This window comes from Suricata suricatta, chromosome 6, assembly GCF_006229205.1.
Source record: "Suricata suricatta isolate VVHF042 chromosome 6, meerkat_22Aug2017_6uvM2_HiC, whole genome shotgun sequence".
NCBI lineage: Eukaryota > Metazoa > Chordata > Mammalia > Carnivora > Herpestidae > Suricata > Suricata suricatta.
In genome coordinates this window covers 50,713,409-50,737,981 of record NC_043705.1, presented here as the reverse complement: position 1 = coordinate 50,737,981, position 24,573 = coordinate 50,713,409, and the positions used below count along the sequence as shown (strand labels likewise).

General features: G+C 34.5%; 1 protein-coding gene across 3 annotated transcripts in view; it reads right to left on the bottom strand.

Moving 5' to 3' along the window:
* Window positions 1–4,949: 4,949 nt before the first annotated feature.
* The window catches only part of TNPO1 (transportin 1), a 91,433-nt gene continuing 71,809 nt past the window's right edge, over window positions 4,950–24,573 (bottom strand). For 2 of the 3 annotated variants that reach the window (XM_029942420.1, XM_029942421.1), the window contains exons 15-25: window positions 23,855–23,941; window positions 23,085–23,192; window positions 22,794–22,952; window positions 22,626–22,713; window positions 20,284–20,382; window positions 19,972–20,067; window positions 17,066–17,141; window positions 16,093–16,192; window positions 14,015–14,089; window positions 12,827–12,969; window positions 4,950–10,621 (exon numbers count right to left, since the gene is read on the bottom strand). In XM_029942420.1, the coding sequence (XP_029798280.1) occupies window positions 12,862–12,969; window positions 14,015–14,089; window positions 16,093–16,192; window positions 17,066–17,141; window positions 19,972–20,067; window positions 20,284–20,382; window positions 22,626–22,713; window positions 22,794–22,952; window positions 23,085–23,192; window positions 23,855–23,941 (996 nt within the window). In that variant the 3' untranslated portion in view covers window positions 4,950–10,621; window positions 12,827–12,861. The remainder of the gene's footprint in view (window positions 10,622–12,826; window positions 12,970–14,014; window positions 14,090–16,092; window positions 16,193–17,065; window positions 17,142–19,971; window positions 20,068–20,283; window positions 20,383–22,625; window positions 22,714–22,793; window positions 22,953–23,084; window positions 23,193–23,854; window positions 23,942–24,573) is intronic. The other variant, XM_029942422.1, reaches the window with a different exon arrangement.

Below are 24,573 nucleotides of genomic sequence, written 5' to 3'. Positions count from 1 at the left end.
GAATCCCTAGCTTATCTAACTCAGCACTCTTTTTAAAATGTTTACTTATTTTGAGAGAGAGTGAAGGAAGGGCAGAGAGGAGAGAGAATCCCAGGCAGGCTCCAAGCCATCAGTGCAGAGCTGAACGTGAAGCTTGAACCTACAAACCATGGGATCATGACTTGAGCAGACTGAGCCACCCAGTTTGTCCCAGTACCACTTAAAAAAAAAAAATCAAGTAATCTCTACACCCTATGTGGGGTTTGAACTTAAAATCCCAAGATCTAGAATCGCATGCTCTACAGACTGAACCATCCAGATGGCCCTGCTCAGTACTACTTCTAAAATTCATCCATCCTGTAGAACATTTCAACTGTTCCTTTTTAATCTTTTCAATTACAGTGAAGGTATGAAAATCCTTGTATGTTTCCTGACACATATATGGAATTATTCTAAGGGATAGAAATAGGAGTAGGATTGTTGAGTCTTAGCATATACAAGCGTTCAACTTTACTAAGTTAACGGCAAACTGTTTTTCAAAGCAGCTGTATTAAAACAGCATTGTGAGAGTTCCCGTTCCTCTGTTGTGAGGTTTTCCATTTTTGCTAAGTTAGGAATGTGAAAAGACATGTGGCATCTTCCCATTAGAGGCTATAAGTTAAACACTTAGGGGGTGATTTAGAGGTCAAATGATACACATATATATTTTAAATTTTGATGAATATTTTGAGATTTCTAAATTGCCCTTCATATTGTACTAATTTCACTCCTGCTAGCAGTGCACAAATTCCTGTTTCCATCTTCTGTAGGGAAGAGTGCATCACCACCAAACCTTCCTAACCTTCATCAATGAAAGTGATTGAAGTATAAATTTCAGTTGATGGAGTTGAATACATGTGTAAAACTATATTTAGCCTTATGTGAACTATTAATATCCTTTGCCTATTTTTATTTTTCTATTGGGCTGTCTTACTGACTTGTCTTTATAATTTAAGGAAACTAACCATTTTCTGTGAAAGGAGCGGCAAAGTTTCCTCCAGGTTTTTACTTTGTCATATAGAATGTTTAGGCTTGTTAAAGTATCTCCTCTTTCAAGACTTTTGAGGTATCAAAGCTAGAATGCCTTCCCCATGACTGTGTGTGCCTATATATGTATATACTCCCACACATATATAAGGTTTCAACTTAGATCTAGAATTTTCTCAGTATGGGGTAAGAATACATTTTTTTGCACCAATGTCTACTCAGTTTTGCCAACACTTGTCAAATAACTCATTTTTTCACTTAAGCGTCATTTACTAGTTTCATGTACATTTAGAGGTTTTCCAGATTTAGTTCTTTTGAGCTGCCTGTTCATGAAGCAGTTCTTAACTCTCAAACCCATAGTTTAAAAAGAAAATATCTGAATGGGATTGCTCCAAACTACTACCTTTCTTTCATAATTTTTCTGGCATCCATCTCTTGCTTTTTCACTCTGAGATAATCCTATCCTTAAATAAAAAACTGGTTGCTAATCATTTAGGGAGGTTCTGTAGCTCTGGAAACTTTGATCTGCTCACTCTTCACAAGCTTCCACATTTCTTGAACAATTTGGCTTTAGGAACACAAAACGACCTCGCTTTGAGGAAAAGGAAAACCTACGGTCTTTCAACCCTTGGAGGAAGCCTTGAGTCTGCCAAAATGACCTCCATTGTGCTACATGCAAAGTAAATTCCCATTCTGTACATCAGGATACCATGTTCCCCTATAGTTTTATCATTCTTTCTTAATTCAATTTTTAATGCAGAAACATATAAAATAAAGAGAATAGCAACATTACAGATTTTTTAAAACTAGTCCTACTGGTTAAGGTACAGTGAGTTCCTGGCAGTAATGTAATATTACTACTCTAGGACAAGTAGCTGATTTCTTTCCTCCACAAATCCACTTTCTTTTATTTAAAAATTCTCCCTTTTTAGAATGAACAAGTAACCAATTAACTCTGATGATGAGTTTCCACAAAGATACACTAATCTTCATTAGCAATAATGGCAATGTATTCTTCCACTATTACAAATACGCTACTTGTTCTTTACATATTACATATTTTTTTAGATTTGGCAATGTTTTTTTTTAGTTTATTACCAAGTTGGTTTTCATAGAACACCCAGTACTCTTCCCCACAAGTGCCCCCTCCACAATCACCCCCTTCCCCCTCAGCCGTGTTTGTGCTCAGCATTCAAGTCTCTCATGATTTGCCTCACTCCCCCCCACCCCGCTTTCCCATTCCCATGGTCCCCTATTAGGTTTCTCCTGCTAGACCTGAGTGATATCTGTCCTTCTCTGCCTGACTTATTTGGCTTAGCATGACACCATCGAGGTCCATCCACTTTCCTACAAATGGCCACATTTCATTCTTTTTTCATTGCCATGTAATACTCCATTGTATGTATATACCACATCTTCTTGATCCACTCATCAGTTGGTGGACATTTAGGCTCTTTCCATGATTTGGCTAGTGTTGACAGTGCCGCTATGAACATTGGAGTACATGTGCTCCTATGCATCAGCACTTCTGTATCCCTTGTTTAGATCCCCAGCGGTGCTATTGCTGGGTCATAGGGGAGTTCTATTGTTTTAATTTTTTGAGGGAGTGCTTCTGTCATTTATCTAGTTCTCAAATGTTTATTCAGTTTCATGGTTTGAAGCACTAGTTTATACACTCTGTTTTGCATTTGATAGCCAGGTTATCTCCCCTATCTCCAACTGCCTACTCTACTTCTCCTCCCACACGGATGTCTCAACCCAAATGCTAGATTATTCCTATTCTAATTAAGGACACTTCCATTTTTTTCAGCTGCTGAAGTCACACCAAGCGTTAAGAGCCCTCTTGATTTCTTCCCTCACACAACCCGTCCTATGTTGGCAAATCTGGATTCCTCCTTTAAAACATAGCCAGATAACCCTACCATGGTTCCTTACTTCACTCAAATGCAAAACTGACCTATACCATTGGGCCTTCAGTCACCTCTTGGATCATATGTAACTCTTCTCCTCCCTAGCAGCCAATGCTGGAGCTACCCCCTTCTCATTTGCATGCACAACAAACCAAACATATTTTCTTGCCCCCTTCACTTTAAATACTAATTCTGAGACATCCATAGCTCGCTCCTTCAAGTTTTTCTCACATGATGGGACACTTTCGACTTTCCTCTGTCTCCCCTCATATCTCATTAAAAATAGCAAACCTCATTCCAACCATCAATACCTCTCACCTGCTTTTTCTCCCTGGCATTGCCACTACATAACTCACTTATTTGCCTTCCTACAAGAGCATCTAAGTTCCATGAAACCAGGGAGTGTGCCTGTGACAGAAGACTTAGGTAACTGTTAAATATGTAATAAGAAGACAAATTGCGTATATAAAATTTCCTGAAGTTAGAAAATCTTGCTATTAAATTACAACTCACAGCATACGACATCATCCACTGGAGTTGCTGCTGGGTATGGAGATTAGTACTTTATCTGAAAGGAAACTGGGCTGCAGCCATCTCCTTTAGATACGGCAATTCCAGTACAGAAAAATCACTACAGGCATATGCAAACATTTCAGCACAGGGACATTCATCACAATTTTCTTTTTCAAAAAGTAGTCTCCACGCCCAGTGTGGAGCCCAATGCAGGGCTTAAATTCATCATCCTGAGATCAAGTCCTGAGCTGAGCTCAGGAATCAGATACTTTAACCGACTGAGCCATCCACCCAGGTGCCCCACGACCTCTCCAAGAGTGAAAAATGAGAACTTCTGAATGTCCAATAGTAGTAAGATGGTTGTAAAACTGTTCGTTGAAATAGCATAGCTATCATGTCAATGTATATTGACAGGCAATTTTGGATACTAAAAGCAACGCACCAATTCGCTATCTTCCTATATGCACAGAAATGGTCAATTCTTAATTGTTTAATAAAGTTCTTCAAAAGGCAATATAAAGCTTGAAAAGGAATACTTGGAAGAAAACAATGTCAGAGAAAGATCACTATAATAGGCATAGAATGAATCACATTAATGACTAGCACAGAAATTGAAAGGGTCTTAGTATACCAATTTCCCCAGTGGCACTACTGCCAATGGTTTAGAAATGGTGTTGAATTTCTGAACTGTAATTTGCAATTGTGTTGAACTGGAAATCAATATGGATGTTTCAAGAGGTTGTTTTACACCTTGTTACCACGACTCTGAGATTCAGAATTACAAAGCAACAGTCACAGCTTCAGTTTCTATAGTCAACAGTATGGTAAGGAGGAAGTCCAAATTCAAGGGCTGTCTAGTTCAAATGCTTCTTTTCTGATCACTCCTAAGTAATCATATAATTTAAAAATTATTTAAAACACATGAATTATGAAGTCATCACAAGATAAAAACGCCTATAAACATTGTAACATTTGTGTTTTTGTTTCACAAAAATATTAAAATACTTACCAAAAAACCCAAAAGTTTTAGCTTCCGGCACAATTTCTTCAAGATTAGAGCAAGTCAGGATCTTAAATGACCAAAAATTTGGCTGCTTTTGAGTATTTTTTCCCACAAAGTCCTAAATCCTGGAATCCTGCCTTAATAGGACACACATCCATAAACATTCATGCAATTTATCTTTACAATGTTTTATTCAAAACTTCATCTTTTAATTTCTTTTGCAGAGCACTATTTTTCCTTCCTTGCCCACCAAGAGCTGAACCTAGAATCTACCATTTAGAAAATATGCCAACAATAGCTGTTAAACTAAAATGTGGGGCAAATATTTTTGCTGAACTATACAAATTAAAAAAACACTTCAATTTAAAAATGGTTGTCAAAGAACGCACTATATGTAAGAAAAAAACCTCAAACAAAAAACCCCCAAAAAACAACACAAGACTGATCTGAACCCAAAATGGGGAGTAGGAAGGGAAAGAAAGCTCATTTTCTTTCATTAAAAATCAGAGTGAAACATCTATAGTTAAACAACTTTATTAACATAGTCAAGCAGTGATTAACATTCACATCTATTATGTCACATCATACAAATGTAAATACAAAATTACTACAGTACAATATATATTCTCTGCATGATCCAAAATATTTGGTGGCCCCAAAAAACTCTCTTTAAAATTCAGCAGCTTATCAAAAATTAAAACCATATTCTATTTAAAATGAAGATCTGTTAGCACAGAGTTAGACTTCAAGAAATATCGATTTAGTACAGTTTGAGAAGTTGCAGGAGGATCTATTTGAAGGACACATTCTAACATAGTGTGGCAGGTACAGGAAACATCAGATTTAAAGCTTTTAAGCATAACTCATACAACCTAAGTTGTCAGCAGAAAGATCCAGTTATTTATAACTAACGCTAAAACTACTAAATTATTGCACCCAATGTTAACATGAGTATTAATTGTAAAACTGCTTTATAATATGAAGTGAAGTCATTAACCACGTTTAAACATCTCTTCTTACAGATGATCATCTATTAAGTAAAATTAATTATACAGTATTGTCTAATTATTATCTCCATAGAAATCATCCAATCTTAATTTGGTTATATATCCACACAGGAAAACATCAGCAAGGTAATATGGGGAAAGTACAGCAGAACCCCTTTATGAGGCTGGTATTAGGAGGGGACAAACACTGCCTTATAGGCTAACCATGTCATAGGAGGCTTTGAGGAAGATAATTAGACTTGCAAAATAGCTAATTCTGCATAATACCAAGCCATAGTAAAAGAGGATTCTATGGTAGATGAACAAAAATTTTTACAAAAGAAAATTCTATTTTCCTAATTACTGCTACAATGCTTGGCAAAAAGATTTGGTTTTAAAATGTACAAGAGGTGAGGAAAAAAAACCAATCACCATTTTAACTTCCCTCAAAATCATGCAGTTTTTTAAAAAAACAATACATTCTGGGATACAAATCACAATAAACAGTTGCTATTAATTTAAATGTATACCTTAAAATTCATATGTATAAGAATTAGGCATAAAGGTAAAGAATCCTCTACGTATCAATAATACCAATGGGGGAAAGGTCTAAATTAAGACTGAAAAACTAGTCACACGTAACCTGGAAAGTGTACAAGTGAATGAAACTTTTATGCAAAATTTAATTTTAAGAGGCATTAGAAATATCTCCATATTTAATACAGTATGAAAACTACTAAGTAGGTATACAATGCTCTTGCAGGGTATCATAACTAGATGATATTGTTACACAGCTCTTTATCGATGTGATTTTTCATCTAGATTATCCCTTAATCTGAAGACCATAGTTTTTAAGATTTTAATGCCTACACTTCAGTAACAGTATAGTTAGTGTTTTCCCCCTTGTGATATTTGCAAAAATAACTCAAAAACCAAAGCTGTATTTTAAAGTACTGCTAAAGAAGGACTTAAATTGCAGTTATGCATGGTACATTCTTCTCTTGGGAAGAATGTCTTTTGCACCGTTATCTGTTAATACATTCAATATGAATAATATAGATTAATTATAGGAAGCAAAAAAAACCCACTTTTTTCTTCATGGCAAAGAATGTAAGTTAAATTTAGACTAAAGAGCTTAGGATATAATTAATTAGTCTAATTGTGGCATTTTAGCTATGCAGGATAATTCAATACAGGACAGAAAACCCCATTTTCCTATCTTGAGGGTTTGGAGAAAAAGAGGACCAAATTGAACTCACTTTCAAGGTAAACCTGCATGCAAAAGGCTTGCCAGGAGGGATCTATACCACCCTAGTCTGCTAGAGTAAGGACTGGAAAATCTGACTAAATGTGAAGATTCTTCATGAAATACACTAAAAAACAAAGTAAATACGATGACCCTTTATAAGCATATGTCACCAAAGCAAAAAGGATACAAGAATATTCACCTGAGATAAAACTTGTATCTGAATATTTCATAACTGAGTAGACAAAGCATTTCAAGAGAGGAAAAGTCTGTTGAAATTATTTTAAAATATACATCTGATCGTATTTTACAATATATGCAATTTAAGCAATTCAGATCAATGAAAAAGTCTTAACAAAAAAAATCACAGTGTTTATCAATATGTTAAATACAAAATGTATGCTACTTATCTCGTTTTTAAGATGTAATGGCTTGGTTAAGTGTTTTAAAATCTATTCTTCTGAAACCTAACTTGCATCACAGAATCAAGTAGCAATAATGTAAAGCATCAGAACTGGCTCTTAAAGATTATTTACATGTTGATTATCTGGGAAATAACCAACTAAAAAATATAGAAAAGTGATTTTTTTACACAGTATGAAGTTATTAAAGAGATTAGACAATACAAAAAGCAAAATTCTTTCCTGAATAAACGAATTCTGTGGCACTAAGTTCACTTGCTAATGGACCGACTACAACACTGAACTGCCAAACATGCATTTAAATTATATTAAATACACTTTCTGTTTCCAACTTAGGTTGATCAGCAGCTTTTGTTCTGTTAGAATCCTTCAAAGAGAGAAGCTCAAACAGGAAAAAGAAGGCATATATAAAACAGTAAACACTGACCTCCTGAGGTTCCTACAACATAAAAATATTCAAGTAGAAAATCTACATCACTTAGCAGCGGCTATTTCTGTAGTTGAGCACACTAACAGCACTTTAGTGTGGAAGGAGCAGATGAAGTAAGCCGTGCTTTAAGCATGCCAAGAGGCAGAAACACTGGAATGTAACAAAGACAAACACAACTTCATAGACATTCAGTCAACATTCAAAACTATTAAGACTACACAAGAGTTGCTTTATATATATATATCCCATGATGTATTAAGTTTTATCAGAATAAAAAATGCTAAATCAGAGCTTACCTCATAAGAGAACTTAAATGGCTTCTGCAAATTCCTATGCTATACTACGTATCTGAAATATAAATTAGGGAGAAACAATAACCTCAAGGGCAGAAAAAGCACAAAAAACACAACCCAATCTCAGATTGCCAGGACTTAATTTGACTTTCTAGTCTTAAATTTCCTTTCAATTTAAAATCAGGTTAAGTGACCACATAAATGGGCACATTCCATGTTACATATCTGCTTAATTGAAAACCAATTTTTAATCAGAGAGGTGTCAATTCGCTTTTCAGTCAATAGGGAATTGTCAATCACAGATCCAGATAATTTTACTCAAGATTGTTTTTATAGGCTTGTTTTAAAGTGTTCAGGGAAGAATTCTGCCATTTCTTTCAACTTAAATTTTGCTTATTCCAGAATTCTAAAATATCTCCGACATCAAATTCTAAAAAGCATTAAGCTACAGAGTAGCACTAGGATTTAAGGATAAAATAACTACACTAATCAGGTTTTGAAGACTCTGAAGCAAAAGTGGAGTTCCCAGTGAAGCAAGGTACTAGAAAGCAAAATGCTACATACCCTTTGGATCCAACTTTGTGATAAAAAAAAAAAATTGGACATTATAAAATAGGACTTAATTTTGAGCTCTACAGACTGAAATTTGCAAAGCCAAAGTAGAAGGAAAAAAGGTGAAAGAACATGTTTAAAAAAATACACACATATACACACGCACGCACACACACACACAGTAACAAAAACCTTTCTGCATGCTACCATGCATTTGAGATTTTTTGAAACGGTATTTTTAAATTCACACGCATACAGCTCAAACTTCAGTGCAATGGCTGTATCATTCAACACCTTTAGAAGAACAGAACCATGCAAAGAGGAGCAACTGCTTATAAAAATGGTTATTCAGGATTTATTCTGCAATGCAAAGGTGACAAACTAAAATATAAAAAGGTTGTTATGGCTTAACATTTTTGTTGCAGATTAAATATGCAGCATTGAAAAATGGAAAGGTGTGGCTTCATCTCTGACCAGCAGAGTTAAAAAAGAAAAATCTCTCCATTTTCCTTCATCATCATGGGATACACTGCTCAGGCAATCCAAATTAATAAAGACTTGCACTTTCATATGGACACAAGATCAAGTGTACCAGTTAGGTTTTCACATTCACAGTATATAAGAAAATACACATGGAAGGAAAAGTAAAGGGTTAACTTAACAAGGATTTATTCACAGGAATACATGTAAGTAGAGAAAAATAACAGAAAAGCTAAACAAATGAAATGAAGAGGATCCAAACCAACTTTCACTCTGTAGCTTTTTACTTGCACCCTGTGTGCATCTGTCTAGGGCACAGAGGGCCACCAACATGCGCCAATACAGTGTAGGAACCCTGCATTACATCCATTAACTTAAACATCTTTAAGATCATGCTTTGAACAAAAAAAAGAAAGCTTAGAAGGCAATTATGTTGAGTGGGAATAAACATTGAGATATAGCAATCATGTCTTCAACTTCTACAATTGTCTTTATGTGCCAACTAACATTTATGCAGCCTCTTACAGATCTTTTACCATGTATTTTATGTTTTAGAAGTTTTGATAAAATCACTAGTAGTATATAACCATGCAGAAAGCACATCACACTGACAGCACGGAGGCATAGATTTTGCACAGGTATATCAGCTTTCCACATTGTGCAGGTTACACACAATACAATATCAATCTTACTCCTAACAAGATCCTAAAAAGGTATTTCAAGGCCTAGCTGTAAACTACAGTACTTTATATCTATATTCTTAATAAAAATAAAAATTCCACAAATCTTAAAAAGGAATTTTAAATGCAGGGCTATATTGAATTGGTAAACTGCAACACAAACTGGCGCACCAGAGGTAAATGAATACCAATCTCACTCTATGTGATGCAAGCATGCTACTTCCCCACTAATTTAAAGTACTTTCAATCACTATGAGCCAGAATGCATGCCTGAACCTTAAACTGCACTTTAAAAAGAACGTCTTGGCCTAGAAATTAAATCTAATGAAGTACAACCATCAAATTATATCCACTACATTAATGTTTTAATGCAAAATCAAGATGTCAATCTTTAGTCTGATATGCCCAACCCCACTTATTCCTCCCTCCCTGCCCACCCCACAAAGGTAAAAGGAGTGACTCATTTGGCATTTCACAGGGTGCTTCATTGTTTAAATTTGTTTTTGTTTTATTTCCAATTTTTTTGGGGTACCTTAAATTGTAACTTCCAAGAACCTGCTTCTATTATGGGTAGGCAAGCTGATTTTAATTCTATTAGCTTCATTTGTGTAGTTCTTCATCAGCATGCAAAACAAGGCCCCATCATGTGGGAAAATTTATAAAAATTCTTAAATTAAGAAAAAAAAGCTTCTTTACTGTTTGTAACCCCATTCTTAGGTTTCCTTTATTGTGCGCTATAGAATTTTTCTTCTTTCTTATCCCTATGCATCATTTATGTGGTTCTTGTTTTGGTACAATTCCCCATAATATTCCAGGATGTACTGTTTTGTGAGTAGACTGAATAGGTTTTGATTTTTGTTTTTGCTTCTTCACATCCAGTGCGGAGTTGTAATTGGAGACAGATTTCCACCCACAAAGGCTCCAGATGTTAAAACGTTTCCCAACATCGACTTAATACAGTGACGGCAACACCTCCCTCCCGCCCCTCCCAGTAGGGTTGGGATTGTACTGTATTCCCTACTGGTTTACCCTTCCCCCCTGTAAAGGGTAACATTTTCCCTGGGTGCAGAGGCTCCCTCATAGTCTCCAAGACTGAAGGACCTGTAAGAAAAGAAAACAATTTTATATTTTAACAATGGTTACTCTTAAAACCAGCAAAACACAAAATTAATCAAGAAAGAATGGGGGCGGGGTGCCTGGGTGGCTCAGTCGGTTGAGGGCCCGACTTCGGCTCAGGTCATGATCTCACACTCCATGAGTTTGAGCGCTGTGTCAGGCTCTGTGCTGCCAGCTCAGAGCCTGGAGCCTGCTTCAGAGTCTGTCTCCCTCTCTCTGTCCCTTCCTGTGTGCACTCTCTCGCTCTCAAAAATAAACAAACATTAAAAATTAAAAGAAAGAAAGAACGGGGGTGCCTGGGTGGCTCAGTTGGTTAAGCATCTGACTTTCACTCAGGTCATGATTTCAGTTTGTGGGTTTGAACCCCGTGATGGGCTCTGTGCTGACGGCTCAGAGCCTGGAGCCTGCTTTGGATTCTGTGCCTGCCTCTCTTTCTGCCCCTTTCCAACTCAGGCTGACTCTCTCTCAAAAGTAAATATTAAAATAAGTTTTAAAAAAATTCAAGAAAGAACGCTACCTCTAACTAGAGAAAATGACAAACTGGATAAATTGCCTAAGATCACGCCAGAAGTTAATGATAACCCATGTCACTGCCTTCTCCTATGGCATCAACTGTCATTTGCATCAGCTATGAAAAGTGACACCAAGTGGAGGACATGTGGAGAGAGGTGTGGAGCACCTTATACAGATGACATTTAGGTGGGCACCTTGTAGGATGCTATTAACCTAATTCTTTATCTTCCTTTGCACAACAGGCCCCAAAGGGAATCGGTTATTCCACACGTAACAAGTTGCCTTACCTTCTTCAAAGTCAAAGAACACTTTCTTTAAAATAATCTTTTCCTTAGTGAGAATGAATGTATTATCCTTTTTTTTTGGGCCACTATGCCCAATATTATGCAAATAAAATTCCAATCCATTAAAAAATAAAGAATTACTTATTTCTGATTGTTTGATGTTTTAGCTTAGGAGGCACTAACAGTGTTCCAACTGCACTAACGTTATTACATTCAGCAAATACCAAAAAGTAAGTTGTTAACACCTCCCTTCTTGATGTACCTTAGTAATTCTTCGGGCCCTATCCCGATCAGTCATTTCCTATATTCTCAGACCTCATGATTTTCTTATTGAAGACACTAGCAGTTTTAATGTAAGCACATTGAGAAATAAAAACAGCTTCTTAGGAGACTATAACCAATGCCTGATAGTGGTCTTTTCACAATAAAAATCTACTAACCACTTGTACCAAACACTGGACATTTATAAAGACAGATATGAATTCATAGAGGCTGAATAGCCCATTTTTGGAGACGTACATGCAACACCTTTTCTCTGCCTCTGATAAAAGGGAAGATTATAAAAAAGGCAGGAAAAAAGATAATGATCCACTTTTATCTGATTAGTAATGAATAATTATGTCATACTTTGTCTTAGAATATTCCTAACATTTATTGGGCTGACTCAGTGTGTTAAGCAATATATACGAAGTTCTGGCATCACATGTAGTTTACTATTTAATCTTCAAAAGAACTCATTGAAGGAACTGAAGCTAAGAGATCAGGATTATTAGTTCTACCTAAGTATAGAAAAACTCGAGGAACAAGAGTCCAAATGGACTCACCCCTCTACCACCCCAAAGCGAAATACCCTCTTCCATTGTCCATTTTAAAACAGTGCTGGTCACAAGGCAAGTGCTCCATAAAATATAGCCTTAAAAAGGAATATTAAATATTCATATCTACTGAGCCCAAAACTAGTTCCAATTCTAGTGGGCTTTTCCCTAAAGCTCACAACCAGAGAAGTCCTCGATACACCACAGATGAAAAATTCATGCTTCAAAATCACTTCTCCCCTGCCAAAGTGAATTGGGGAGACTCACTATAGGGCAAAAAATTTTAAAAGTTAAGTTTAATTAAGTGTGTTGAGTAATCTAACTAGCATTCGATTTCCTTCTACTCAGGATTCAAAGTAGAAAAATGCATTTGTTTTACCCCATGCTTGCCAGTTAAAAAAAAAAAAAACACAACCATTCTCTAGCCTTAAGGATTTTAAATTTCATGTCTAATATAGCATGAGACTATTTTACTCAACCTCTGTAGAAAAACATAACAGCTTTAATTTCATTCAGTAATTTTAGATTGAAGACCTAAGTTTCTTCACCCTGAAAAACTCAAACTTCTTACAACTTACCCCTAATTATGGGACTGCAGCTTAAGTGTATGAGATTAAACACCATAAAAAGCTGCAAGACGCTCTTTTAAGGGAAGCGGAAACTGGTCAGAAAAACGCCTCCAATTTTCATCCCCAACTTGATTTTTAAATCCATGAAGGATCTGCAAAAAGTAGGGGAGGAAAAAAAAATCATTAATTTAATCAAGAACAAGAGAAAAATGCCAATCTGCATAGCTTCTGAAATGAAATACATGGACTTTACTAAAATTTTATCCATTTTAAAGCAGTGATTCTGAAGCTTTGTTGTTATGTCCTGTCTAAAAATACCTCATAATAGGAGTGCCTCGGTGGCTCAGTCAGTTAAGTGTCCAACTTCGGCTCAGGTCACAATCTCACGGTTTGAGTTCAAGCCCCACGTTGGGCTTTGTGCTGACAGCTCAGAGCCTGGAGCCTACTTTAGATTCTGTCTCTCTCTCTCTCCCTGCTCATTCCCCATTCCCTGTGTGTGTGTTGCTTTCACAATTAAACATTAAAAAAATAATAATAAAAAAGTAAAGGCACCTCATAATATATGCTAAACCTGGCTTTGAAAAGTTTAGACCAAATTCATCAAGTGACCTGTACACTAAGCAAACTCTGATCTAATACAAAAAAGTAAAGAACTCAATCAAGGGATAAAATTTCTAGGGCATATTAAGTTTTTTCAAATTCAAAATACACAAATCTTTGGATTCATGGATAACGAATTTCAATATTAGGTGATCCAAATGTGTAACACTGGGTTTCTTACTTTGTTAATGGTTGAGTACTGACTGGAGTTAATCCAAACGGACATTACTAAAACAAAGAACTACACAGGTTTAATCCCTGTGGAGATCACTTAGAATTTACTTTGTTCAACAGTTTATTCTCCAAATCTGTCGTCTGTGAAAACATAACGCTATTTTGTACAGGTGAGATAATGGGACATGTATCAGTGGTACCATTTCAGAAAAGATTTTTGAAGTGTGTACTCTACTGAGTCCTCGCTGTACCTCAAGAAAAGATCAAGCCAACTCTTTTGCCAAGACTCAAGGCTCTGTAGGCTACCAACACTGATCCAAAGTGTCTAAAGTTTCATATGAAATGTAAAAGTAATTTAAACTTTCCAACCAGGATTGTAACAGTTCCAAGATAAGCATCATAAAGACTTTTTAGTGACCTTACCTTACAGAACATGTCTCTCAGATCATCTTTTGGGTTAATCCACGATGCAACAGCATCACAAAAAAATATAAAATCCTGTAATAGGCAGGAAATACATCTTATTTGTCACACACAGCAAAACATACCTACACAATTGAATCCTAATTCAAAAACAGTTTAAAAAAAAAAGAACTATGATAAGGAATTATAAAGGATTACTTAATGGGTGTCCCTATTCTTCCACCATAAAGGAACCTCTACTCATTCTGTTTATATGGAATTTAATAATGCCTTTTTGTATTATATTTCATATCATAAAACTCCGGTGTAATGAACATCAACAATGGACTGATGAACACCAATTTTAAAAACTTCCATTCAATGAATTAAAGAAGTATATAAATCGGAACCATGAAGAGTCCCACATCAGGCTCTGCCTGGACAGTGTGGAGCCTGCTTAGGATTCTTTCCATCTCTCTCTCAAAATAAATAAATAACCTTAAAAAGGGGGGGGGAAATACATAAATTCAGTAATCATATAGTTCTAACTGGCCTAGAAATAACTTAAAGCTAGCTAACTAAGTAGAAGCCAAACAAGCTTGGAAGTATAGGATTTAACAGATCTAAACTTCAGATTGAAACTTAAAACAAAATGACAAAAAGTTCGATGGAAAACTAATTATGTAGTACCTAATCCAACATAACCCGAACCAAGCAAAAAAGAACAAAATGTCCAATGCGCTATTACTTGAAAGATAATTGGGGGTTATGCTCACTACAAAAACAAGGCGATAAAAGGTAGAGGCTTTAAATGTTTAAGTATTTTTCAATCTTGACCAGCATACTTAAATAGCAGTTTTATATACAGCATTTAAGATACTGCTTATGTTCTGATGTCAACTATTTAAAATTCTGCTATTAAATTCAGGGCACTTCCTTAAATTTCAAAATGTACTGACTGAAGCATGTGCATAAAACACATACTTAGGCAAATAAAATTCCACGTGCCTGAGGATCATGGTTTATTAAAATTGATTCCTTGTCTTCCAAATATCAAAGTCTGTTGTTAAAAATATAAATAGACATTTAGAATTTATTAAAAATTTAAACGTAAAAAGTAAAAGTTAAGATATTTTCTTTTGACCACATCCAAATAAAGAATGTAAAAAGCAAAGATTTCTATCAGCTCTTAAATTGGGAGTGATTTAATGGCCACATACATATGTGTTACTTTCAAGGTCTTAAAATGTGAATTTAAAGCCAAACAAAAACAGTAAAATCCTAAAATCTTTCTTATATAGTATAACATCATATCACTCTAAAACACATTTAAGAGAACATAATAAGGTTCTTAAGTATTAAGGAAAAAAAAGAAGAAGAAACTTAATGCCAAGAGGCTATTCTGCAAGTAGGAACCATTCCCAAAACTACAGGCTTGTTTTAATACTAAGTTATTGTTTGATGAAGCATGTATTTCTTGGAAATGAAAGGATATTTTCTTCAAAACCCTTCCCGTACTTTCTTTTCCTTACAATTCATCTGTTGAGGAACCTGAGATACTTAACCTAGAATTCCACAGCCTGCATTTTACTGATCTCACACACATGGCGTCAATCAACATGTTCCTGTTTTGTGTCTTACAAACTGACACTTGTATCCAGGCGTTATCAGACTCATACTTTTGGTACTTTTGCCAAATAATTTTAAATGTTAAAAATGTCTAAATATTGTATAAAACTAAGACAAACAAAATAAAGATGAATACATTATAAGCTCTTCAAGTTAAAGCAGTTTCAATGGCTAATTCACTATTCTCTTTTGTTCACTACTGAATTTCTAAGTTTAAATCTAAATAACAGAAAGAGTAACCTAACTTATCCCAATTTTTTTATTTCACAATAAAAAATGATTTAGGAAAATCATAAATAAGCATTATCATTTCAAGATACTAATATAGATCCTAAAAACAATTTAGTATCTTTTTTAAAAATACGTAATATATGGGATATTTTCCTGATTTAAAGTGTTGAAACAGTTGACCCTTTAAAAAGTTTCATTATTCAGAATATTAAAAGTTAAAATCTTTGTGAACATCTTACTTGGATTACTCCACTGGGATTCACACTGATCATGGTACAAATCCCACGAAATGCTGAATCCTTTTCCTCATTGTCCCTTATGTTTCTCAGAGAGGTGCACCTATTAAATTATAGAATTGAGTTTAGCATTTAAGTAAAAAGCAGGTTTAATCACAATACTAATGGACAGTATTTAATGGAATAAGCAGCACAGTGTAATGTTTATATTCAAAGAATTTTCATAAAGTTTCTCATACTTCCTGCATGTTGGGCCCATCTAACCTCAGTATAGTGGAAACCTCAAAATTTACATTTTCTTATAATAAATTGCATCTAGAAAATGGGCAGTTGGTTTTTAATCTCCCATTTAACTATTAAGGAAGTTGAGCCAAGAGTAAATTATAAATTTTTAAAACTGAAATATGACTTGTATTCCATTAAACACTACTAAAAATGACTTTTATTGAAAGACTATCAATTGAAAGAAGCAGAACATAGGATATACTGCCATAATATAAACTATTATTATACAACTTATGGAGTAGATGTTTATCTTTAAAATAACAAGCAAATAAGGTTTTTATACATAATGTAGTTTTAAACATGTATTTCTATTAGCAATCCAAGTTTTCAAATTAATTCTAAAAAAGAAACAATGCAAAAACCTAAATTTATATAGAATTTGCATGCATCTTTATTTTACTGGTGGATATTTAAATGCTTCTCATGTATAATCAAGCTTTTTAACACAGCAAGCATGTGACAATCTTATCCCATGCATCAATTAGTCGTTAGCCACAACATAAAATAAATATACATGACGATGCTACTGAAAAACCTCACAAACCTGATAGGACAAGATTAGTCACATGGTTGGCAATGATTAAGGATTGTGATTTTTGTAACCAACTGAAAATATATCTAAAAGTGAGATAGAAAGAGAAAGAAAGAGTGAAGAAAAATGAATTAAAAAAAAAGATTGAATAATACACACCAGGGTCTTATAAACTGCTGTAGCATGGGGGCCACCTCTTGAGGACAAACGTAACCAAGACGACCAATTGTTATTGCTAAGGTAACGCAATCACGGTTATACACCACCAAACGCCAACCAAGACATGAGCAAATGAGGGGGAAGGAGAAAAAATAAAGAAAAAACAACAAATAACTCAGAAACAGAAACCAACAGAATTTGTGTATGATAATAAACATAAGATTTCACCAGTGCTGTTTATTACCACCCCCTAAAATAAGGGGCAGCAACATATATGGCATACTCTTGGAAAAAGGAAAACAAAAGGAATTAAAAAAAACTTTAAAGATTGAGAGAACACCAAAAACCATGATGAATTGCTTTTCTCGCTCAGTCAAGTGTGAAGATATTCTGTTAATAAAAAGATGAGCGATTAAATGGATGGATTTAGAGATTTTCCATTCAAAACCAGTTAAAATTTCAAAATTTAATGAAATGTTTTTCCCCCAAGAAATATTAGTAAATGTCAAAGATTACATTTCTGAATTGTTTATTCAAACACAGTTCTCAGAAGTTAAAACAGTTAAAATGTCTTTACTTCTCTATGTCATTTTAAGTGATTTCCAATCTCTGAAAATCATCTAGGAATTTAGTCACAATTTAGGTAGATTTTTTTGTCTGTTAATATTTCTAAAACAAACCAGTGGACCGAGATCAAATTGCCATATTGCCTGATATCAAATCAATGGTCAAATTTCAGGTTTTGCAGTGTGCACTGAATGAAGGACTGGAAAACTGCTGTGCAGTGTCAAATCCCATCCCAATAAACCTCTGATGGTGATGAGGGTAACAACTCAGATGATGGCCCACTGTTTTCAAACCATATTGGACAGGAAGGACATTTACAGTCCACTGTAATGAGGTGACATGTGGACGAAAAGAATAAACAATCTGTCTTTGCTACAAAAGGCAATAGCACAAAATAGATAAGACATTATACTGATTACATACTAATATTTTACTTAAAAAAATTTTCGAAGTGGGAATTACTCAAACATATTCACCATCAAAATTCAGGAAGTCCTTAAACTTACGAAGAGCTAAAAGAAGTGCAACTCAGAACTGCATTCTGCAATTCAAAGGTACATACATATAAATACATTTATACACAACGGGAAAAAAAAATACAAACAGAAAACAAACCATACGGTGCTTTAATGGTGTTCTCTCAAAAACTTACAGGTTAACCTTTCATAAAAAAAGGGTGGGGGCGGGGTAAAGAAAAATGTTTAAGGATTACTTGAAGCAAACTACACAGATAATACTAAAATCCAGCAGATTCATATGAAGCAAGAGAAAGAAAACCTATGTTCAAAAGACACAAACTATGCAACATTCTCATTAACAGGCAAGTATGAACAATCCAATGAAACATGCGATAAAGCAGATGATGGTCCATTGAGAAAGTTCAGTGTAGGATATACTAATTGGAAAAAGAGCAAATAACTGCACACACTAAGGAATTGGCTTTATGAAATATTAAGAAAATGGTAGTTAATTTGCTACAATCTATTGACATCAGCCATTGACAATGATTTTATTTTAATAATTAGCCCTTGTCCTTTGGATAAGGAATAATGGAAACATTTTCTGCAGCCATTCGTAATAAAATGAATCCAATGAATCTCCTATTTATCAACTTGATGAGCATTATCAACTACTTCTGGATTTACTCAGAGTAGAATCATACTTAGAATATAAACTTATAATAAAGCCAATTTGTTAAAGGAACTGTAACAAATTAACAAGCTGATATCCCACAAGAAACTTTAATATACATTACATTCAACATTTATTTGCAGTTATGCATTCACATTTAAAAATAAATAGGAAGTTTCTTTAGGTTCAATAATAATTTTATAATGGTAAGTGTTCCAAATCTGAATGTCATGTATAGGTACTGCATTCTAAAGATAAAAACCTGACAAAATTTCATAACCATCCTAATACATAGATTTTTGTACTTTACAGCAAGAAAATCTAATTCACTTTATAATATAAACAGTACCCATACAGCCAAACAGCTATATAATTGTTTCATAATTAAAAGATTTCCTTCCATACCAATAAACATATCGATTTTCATTACATTAAAGTATTAACTTTCTCTAATTAAAAAAATAAAATGCCTTTGAAAACAAATTTCCTTATTTTGAAAACCTTATGTTAATCTTTGTCCGGTAAAACCCTCACTGGCTATGAGTAGATTTATTGAAATTATCGTAGGCATATAAAAGAAAAAGATGGGCCTGATTAAAAATAAAATTTATACCTTTTATCACTATTAGCAAAAATTGGGCAGGGGGAAAAAATCCACCCTGAAATGTGTTCTATAGTATGGAAGGTATTCTTTAATATCAACATGCTCTCTATAAATGCAAAAGAGAAACAAGCCTCCTGAATAAAACTCCTACAAGGTACTGCCTAAGTTCTCAATTTGAAGGAAAGTATACAATAAAATACAAAAATACAAAATATACATGCCACTGTTAACCAATTAGCCATTACACTGAAGGGTATTTTGGGCCACATTTTTACAGATTAAAAGAAAAGTACTTCCCAGCTGCCAATTGCTTTCTGAATTAATGTAAAATTAAAATTCTTATTGTTCAGTAAGTTATTTTAGCTGGGGTCCATTTTAGGGAGTATTATTAAAACACAAAGAATAGGAGAGAAGGGTTTTTGAAAGTCTCTGAAAACTGGTTACGGAATACAGTTAAAACAGTACATATCATTACTGAGAATCTAAAATAGCTCTTATTAATAAGCTGGACTTCTAGAGCTAGCTTTGCTTTGGTTTCTCTACGCATCTTAACCTTAAAAGCAAGTTATTTTCTCTTCACCATAACAGTTCAGTCATATGGTACCTGTATTCTCTAACAACGTCTTTGGTGTGTTGGGTCTGTTAATGATTTCTACAAGCTGGTGCAACACCATAGGAATATAAGGCTGCATCTCTATACCTAAATCATCCCCAAAAGAGAAAACAAAAAAGAAAAATTTGAATGTTGAAATATCAATGTAAAATACTTCGCTCCCTCCATTAACTGTGACACAAGTTAACAATAAATATATGTATATAAAAATGCATTTAAATTATAAAGAAAAGGCAATTTTAAATATAGTACTAAAGCATCTAACAATTTACACAGTACTGTTAAAGGGGAAAAAGATCTTACCCATTTGAATGGAGATTTCTCCAATTGCCCATGTGGCATTATTGCAGACTGAAATGAATTCTGGATTTAGGTTGGTTCCCAATATAGGCATGAAATCAGCTAGAAAAAAAAATTTTTTAACAACTATGTAGTAAACTTCTCAACAGTAGTGTATTGTCCTTAAAGGAAATCTACTAGGTGGAAACTGAAATCCAGGCAAGAAACAGCAATTCTTTAAAAGATCTGGAGAATATTCATTTTAAGAAAGTGAATGGGGCATTGAAATTTCTATGAAGTAGATCAGGAAACAAGTTTTGGTCTATTTGAGATATTATTAAAAAGAGTTGGTCCAGAAATCTCTCTTGTCATGAGACTGAGAAAATTTAAAAAAAAAAAAAATTTTTTTTTCCAACATCAATTGTTTGGGCTTTTAAAGTAACTTTTGCCTTAGTGCTCAGGTTTTAGTCTCTAAATATCATTTTCCACTTAAAAGAAATGAGGGCTGTCAGAGTAACATCTCATTGCAAGCCGAAGGCAGGAAATGTACAAAACAAGCCTGGACTATTTTGTCCTACCAGGAAGGACTTTGGAGCCCATCTGATGAAGCTCCCACCGCCAGTGGTAGGACAACTGAGCATCACTGAATTCATACTGACACTCAAAAAAAGAACCAAACACAAACAAAAACTAAACTCTGAAACACATTATAGATACCTGTAGAAGATGCTGGGAATCAATTCACTATTTTGAAAACTGGTAAACAAAGAGAAAGAATCAAGTAATTATCCTGCCTCCCCTATATGGTTTGTATCTCTTGGTAATAAATATACCAGTATGAAAAAGGATATATGTATTCTCATTATTAAACGAAGATTTTTTTTTGAACCCCCCCCAAAATTAACAGATTTAAGCCAGAGTTTCTAAATTTCAGCAGTGCCAATCATTTGGTCCAGATCATTCATTCTGTCGTGGGCAGGGGGGCAGAAGGTGGTGGCAGGGGTCAGGGTCTGGTGTGGGGCAGAGCACTGTATCATGAATTGCATGATGATTACCAACATCATTTGCCTCTACCTACCAGATATGAGTGACATCCCTCCCCACCCCCACCCCGGCCCCGTGTTAAACAAAATGTCTCTAGACACTACCAAATGTTTGGGGTGGGGGTGGGGTTATAGGTGTCAAAATTGCCCCTGCTTGAGAAACCCTAACCTATAAAATCATAGCTGATACCATAGAGAGAGGGAGATAGCTAGACATGGTGTAACTCTTGAAGAAGATACACATCGTCTATAAAATCAATGAAACCTTTCATACAAGTTCAAATTCCTATAAACTAAATCAGGTGGTAAAAATCTGTAGAACAAGCTTTCCAAAAAACAAGACTTCATTACACTTTCATTTAGAGTAGTTAGGCTTCAACTTGAGGGTTTAATACAGAATTAGTACTATTCGAAGTTCAGAAATATAGTTGTTATTCAAAAGCACAACTGGGAATCGGACAAAGCTGGTTCAAGGGTACAAACTTCCAATTGCTGAGAGAGCAGATCTTAAGAGATCTAAGTTAAGAAAAAAAAGTCTTTAACTATACTAAGATGACGGGTGTTAACTACACTTACTGTGATTTTGCAATATATACCTATACCAAATCATTATGCATACACCTTAACATTACACAATGTTATATGCCAATTATATCTCCATAAAACTGGGGGGCAGGGGGGGGCCGAAGCAAACCCCGCCCAAAACAAAAAACAACCAAAAAAACACCAAAGTTTATCATCAACAACTATTATTCAAAACAGTGGGATACAGAAATGAAAGAAAACCCAAAACCCATTTAATCCATGATTTTGATAACAATTCATAGTTATTCAAGGAATCCTTTATTATAATCACAAAGCGCTAAGACAAATGCTATCCTTCTAAAACAAAAATCATTATTTACTTTTAACGTAAATTGTACAAAAAGTTCCATAGGATATCCAAGAAAGTATAGGTTTTATCAAGAGAAAACCTGATTGTTACTATTTTTGGTTACCTCTAACCCAAAAAGAGGCTTTTAAAAATTATACATTAACTAGCATACAATGCCAAGGCTTCACAGGTGGCATGTGCTTTATACTAAAGTAATACTTTTCCAGCTTTTCTCCAGTCACATGGACCTAATGAGCTGCTGTGGCGATCATCAATTCAAAGGAGCAACGGTTTCCCATCCCACCTGTTTCACTCAGAGCACTTTTAACCAGTAAAATGAACAGTTATAAATGTTGGGATTCCATGACCTTTCAGTTTAATAATACAAAAACACAGCTGATGTATAACTAATTGTTAAGAATCATCACAGTAGTAGAAAATATTCATACCTATACAAGGCTTAACATGCTGAAAGCAAGCTTTTGTCAGGTCACCTAAGAGGGCGAAGGAACTCTGTCGAACTTCTGGCATTTTATCCTACAAGGAATAAGAAGAAATTAACCCCAAGGTAACACAGAGAATCAGGTCTTAATTAATTTTTATTTACTGAGTCTCACCTGCATGCATTGATACATTAGTGTTAGAATGTTACTGCGGGCTACCAGCTGCTCAATGTTTCCTCCAAGTCCTTCAGCCAGGCCACTGAGTAAATCAAGAGCCACTATCATAAAATCTTTATCCGGAGCCTCATACTGATCTGGTTGAGCATTGTTCAGCTGAAATTAGACAAAAGATTTAAAAGACTTACTGTGAATCAATTACATGAAAAAAATGGGTATACATTATGCTTATCCTAGAACAAGATTTATGATGCCAGAAGGACAGATATAATGATTTTTTAACAATACCATGGCTTGCGCAAGAGTCTTCTGTACTAGGTTCACACAACGCTGGTACACAGGTTCACAGTATGGAAGGAAACCAGACTGCAGGGCTGTGGCAACTGAAGATAGGCACTAGAAAGAATAAAGTACAGAAGTAAATTTCTGGGCATTATAAAATTATGATAAATGCTTTAAGAGTGTACTCAGTAAAATTCTAGGCATTTATGACCCTGCTCTACTATTCTATAATAGCAGGTTATCTTTTCAAACCTCTCCTTTGGATGCCACCCACTGCCGTTTAGTTTGCTGTTGGTAAGGGGAGGGTTCCTCAAAAAAAAAAAAAAAAATCAAACCTCAAGCTGGACAGAAAGGATATGAAGTCCCTCGATTTAGCACCAAGTCCCAATGCTACTTCACATATAAGTTTGAGTATATGTGTGCATATACAATATATAACACATATAATATGTTATATGTAATATACATATATGTAATATATATACACATATATATATGTAAATATATATGTAATAAAATCCTGTATCTACCATAAAAAAAAAAAAGGCCTAACACATCCATTATGGTTTTTCTATTTAAAGTATTTCTTAGTACGGTTGTACCATAATTAAAGTAAGAGCAGTTACATATTTATTCAGCATTTTAACAGAAATGGTTCAGAATGTAAATTTATTAACATTTCACTTATCATACATACTCACACTTCATAATTAGACATGTGTTTGTGATAACACACACTACGATTAGAGTGACTACAGGTTACCAGCTTAGCATACCTCTAGTAAAGGGAAGAGATCTTTATCTTCATCCTTTAACATGTTCCATTTCTGGATCAGTGGAGGCATTAGCATCTGAATGTATTCCTGTTTATAATGATGAAAAACACATAAAGCTCCACTATCATATGTCAACAAGTCCATTTTGGGTCTATGAAAATTAAAATCCATTTAGAGTAATTGTGTAAAATCATTACAGAATGCCTTTTAAGACTTGTCTGCTCCACTTAGCACCTTTAAAACTTTTATTTCTGCTGTATCTTTTAACTTATATAATCTTATTCTATTTTTAAGTCATCTTCTATCCTTAAAGTAAAATGCATACAAATATACTACTACAAAAAAATTATTTGATCATAATCAGGGATAATTTCTTTACGTTTTCTGAATTTTTTTAGTCTCGGGGCTTGCAACATATAATATGGCTCTTGCTGTACAACATGTTATAATTGACAGGTAAACTAATGGGGACATTTGTAAAAAAAAAAAAAAAAAAAAAAAATTCAGTCATTCAAATGTCTTTATTTAAACATTAGAATCCATAAACGAAATACTAAATAAACAATAGTAATCATGTAAACAAGGGGTGCAGATTCTAAAGGGTCTAAGACATTCAGAAAAATACTCCCCATTTCCTGGCACACAAAACAAAACATCAAAGCAAACCCACAAACCAAGTGTTTGCACCAAGTTTTAAGTATAACTTACAAACACAATTT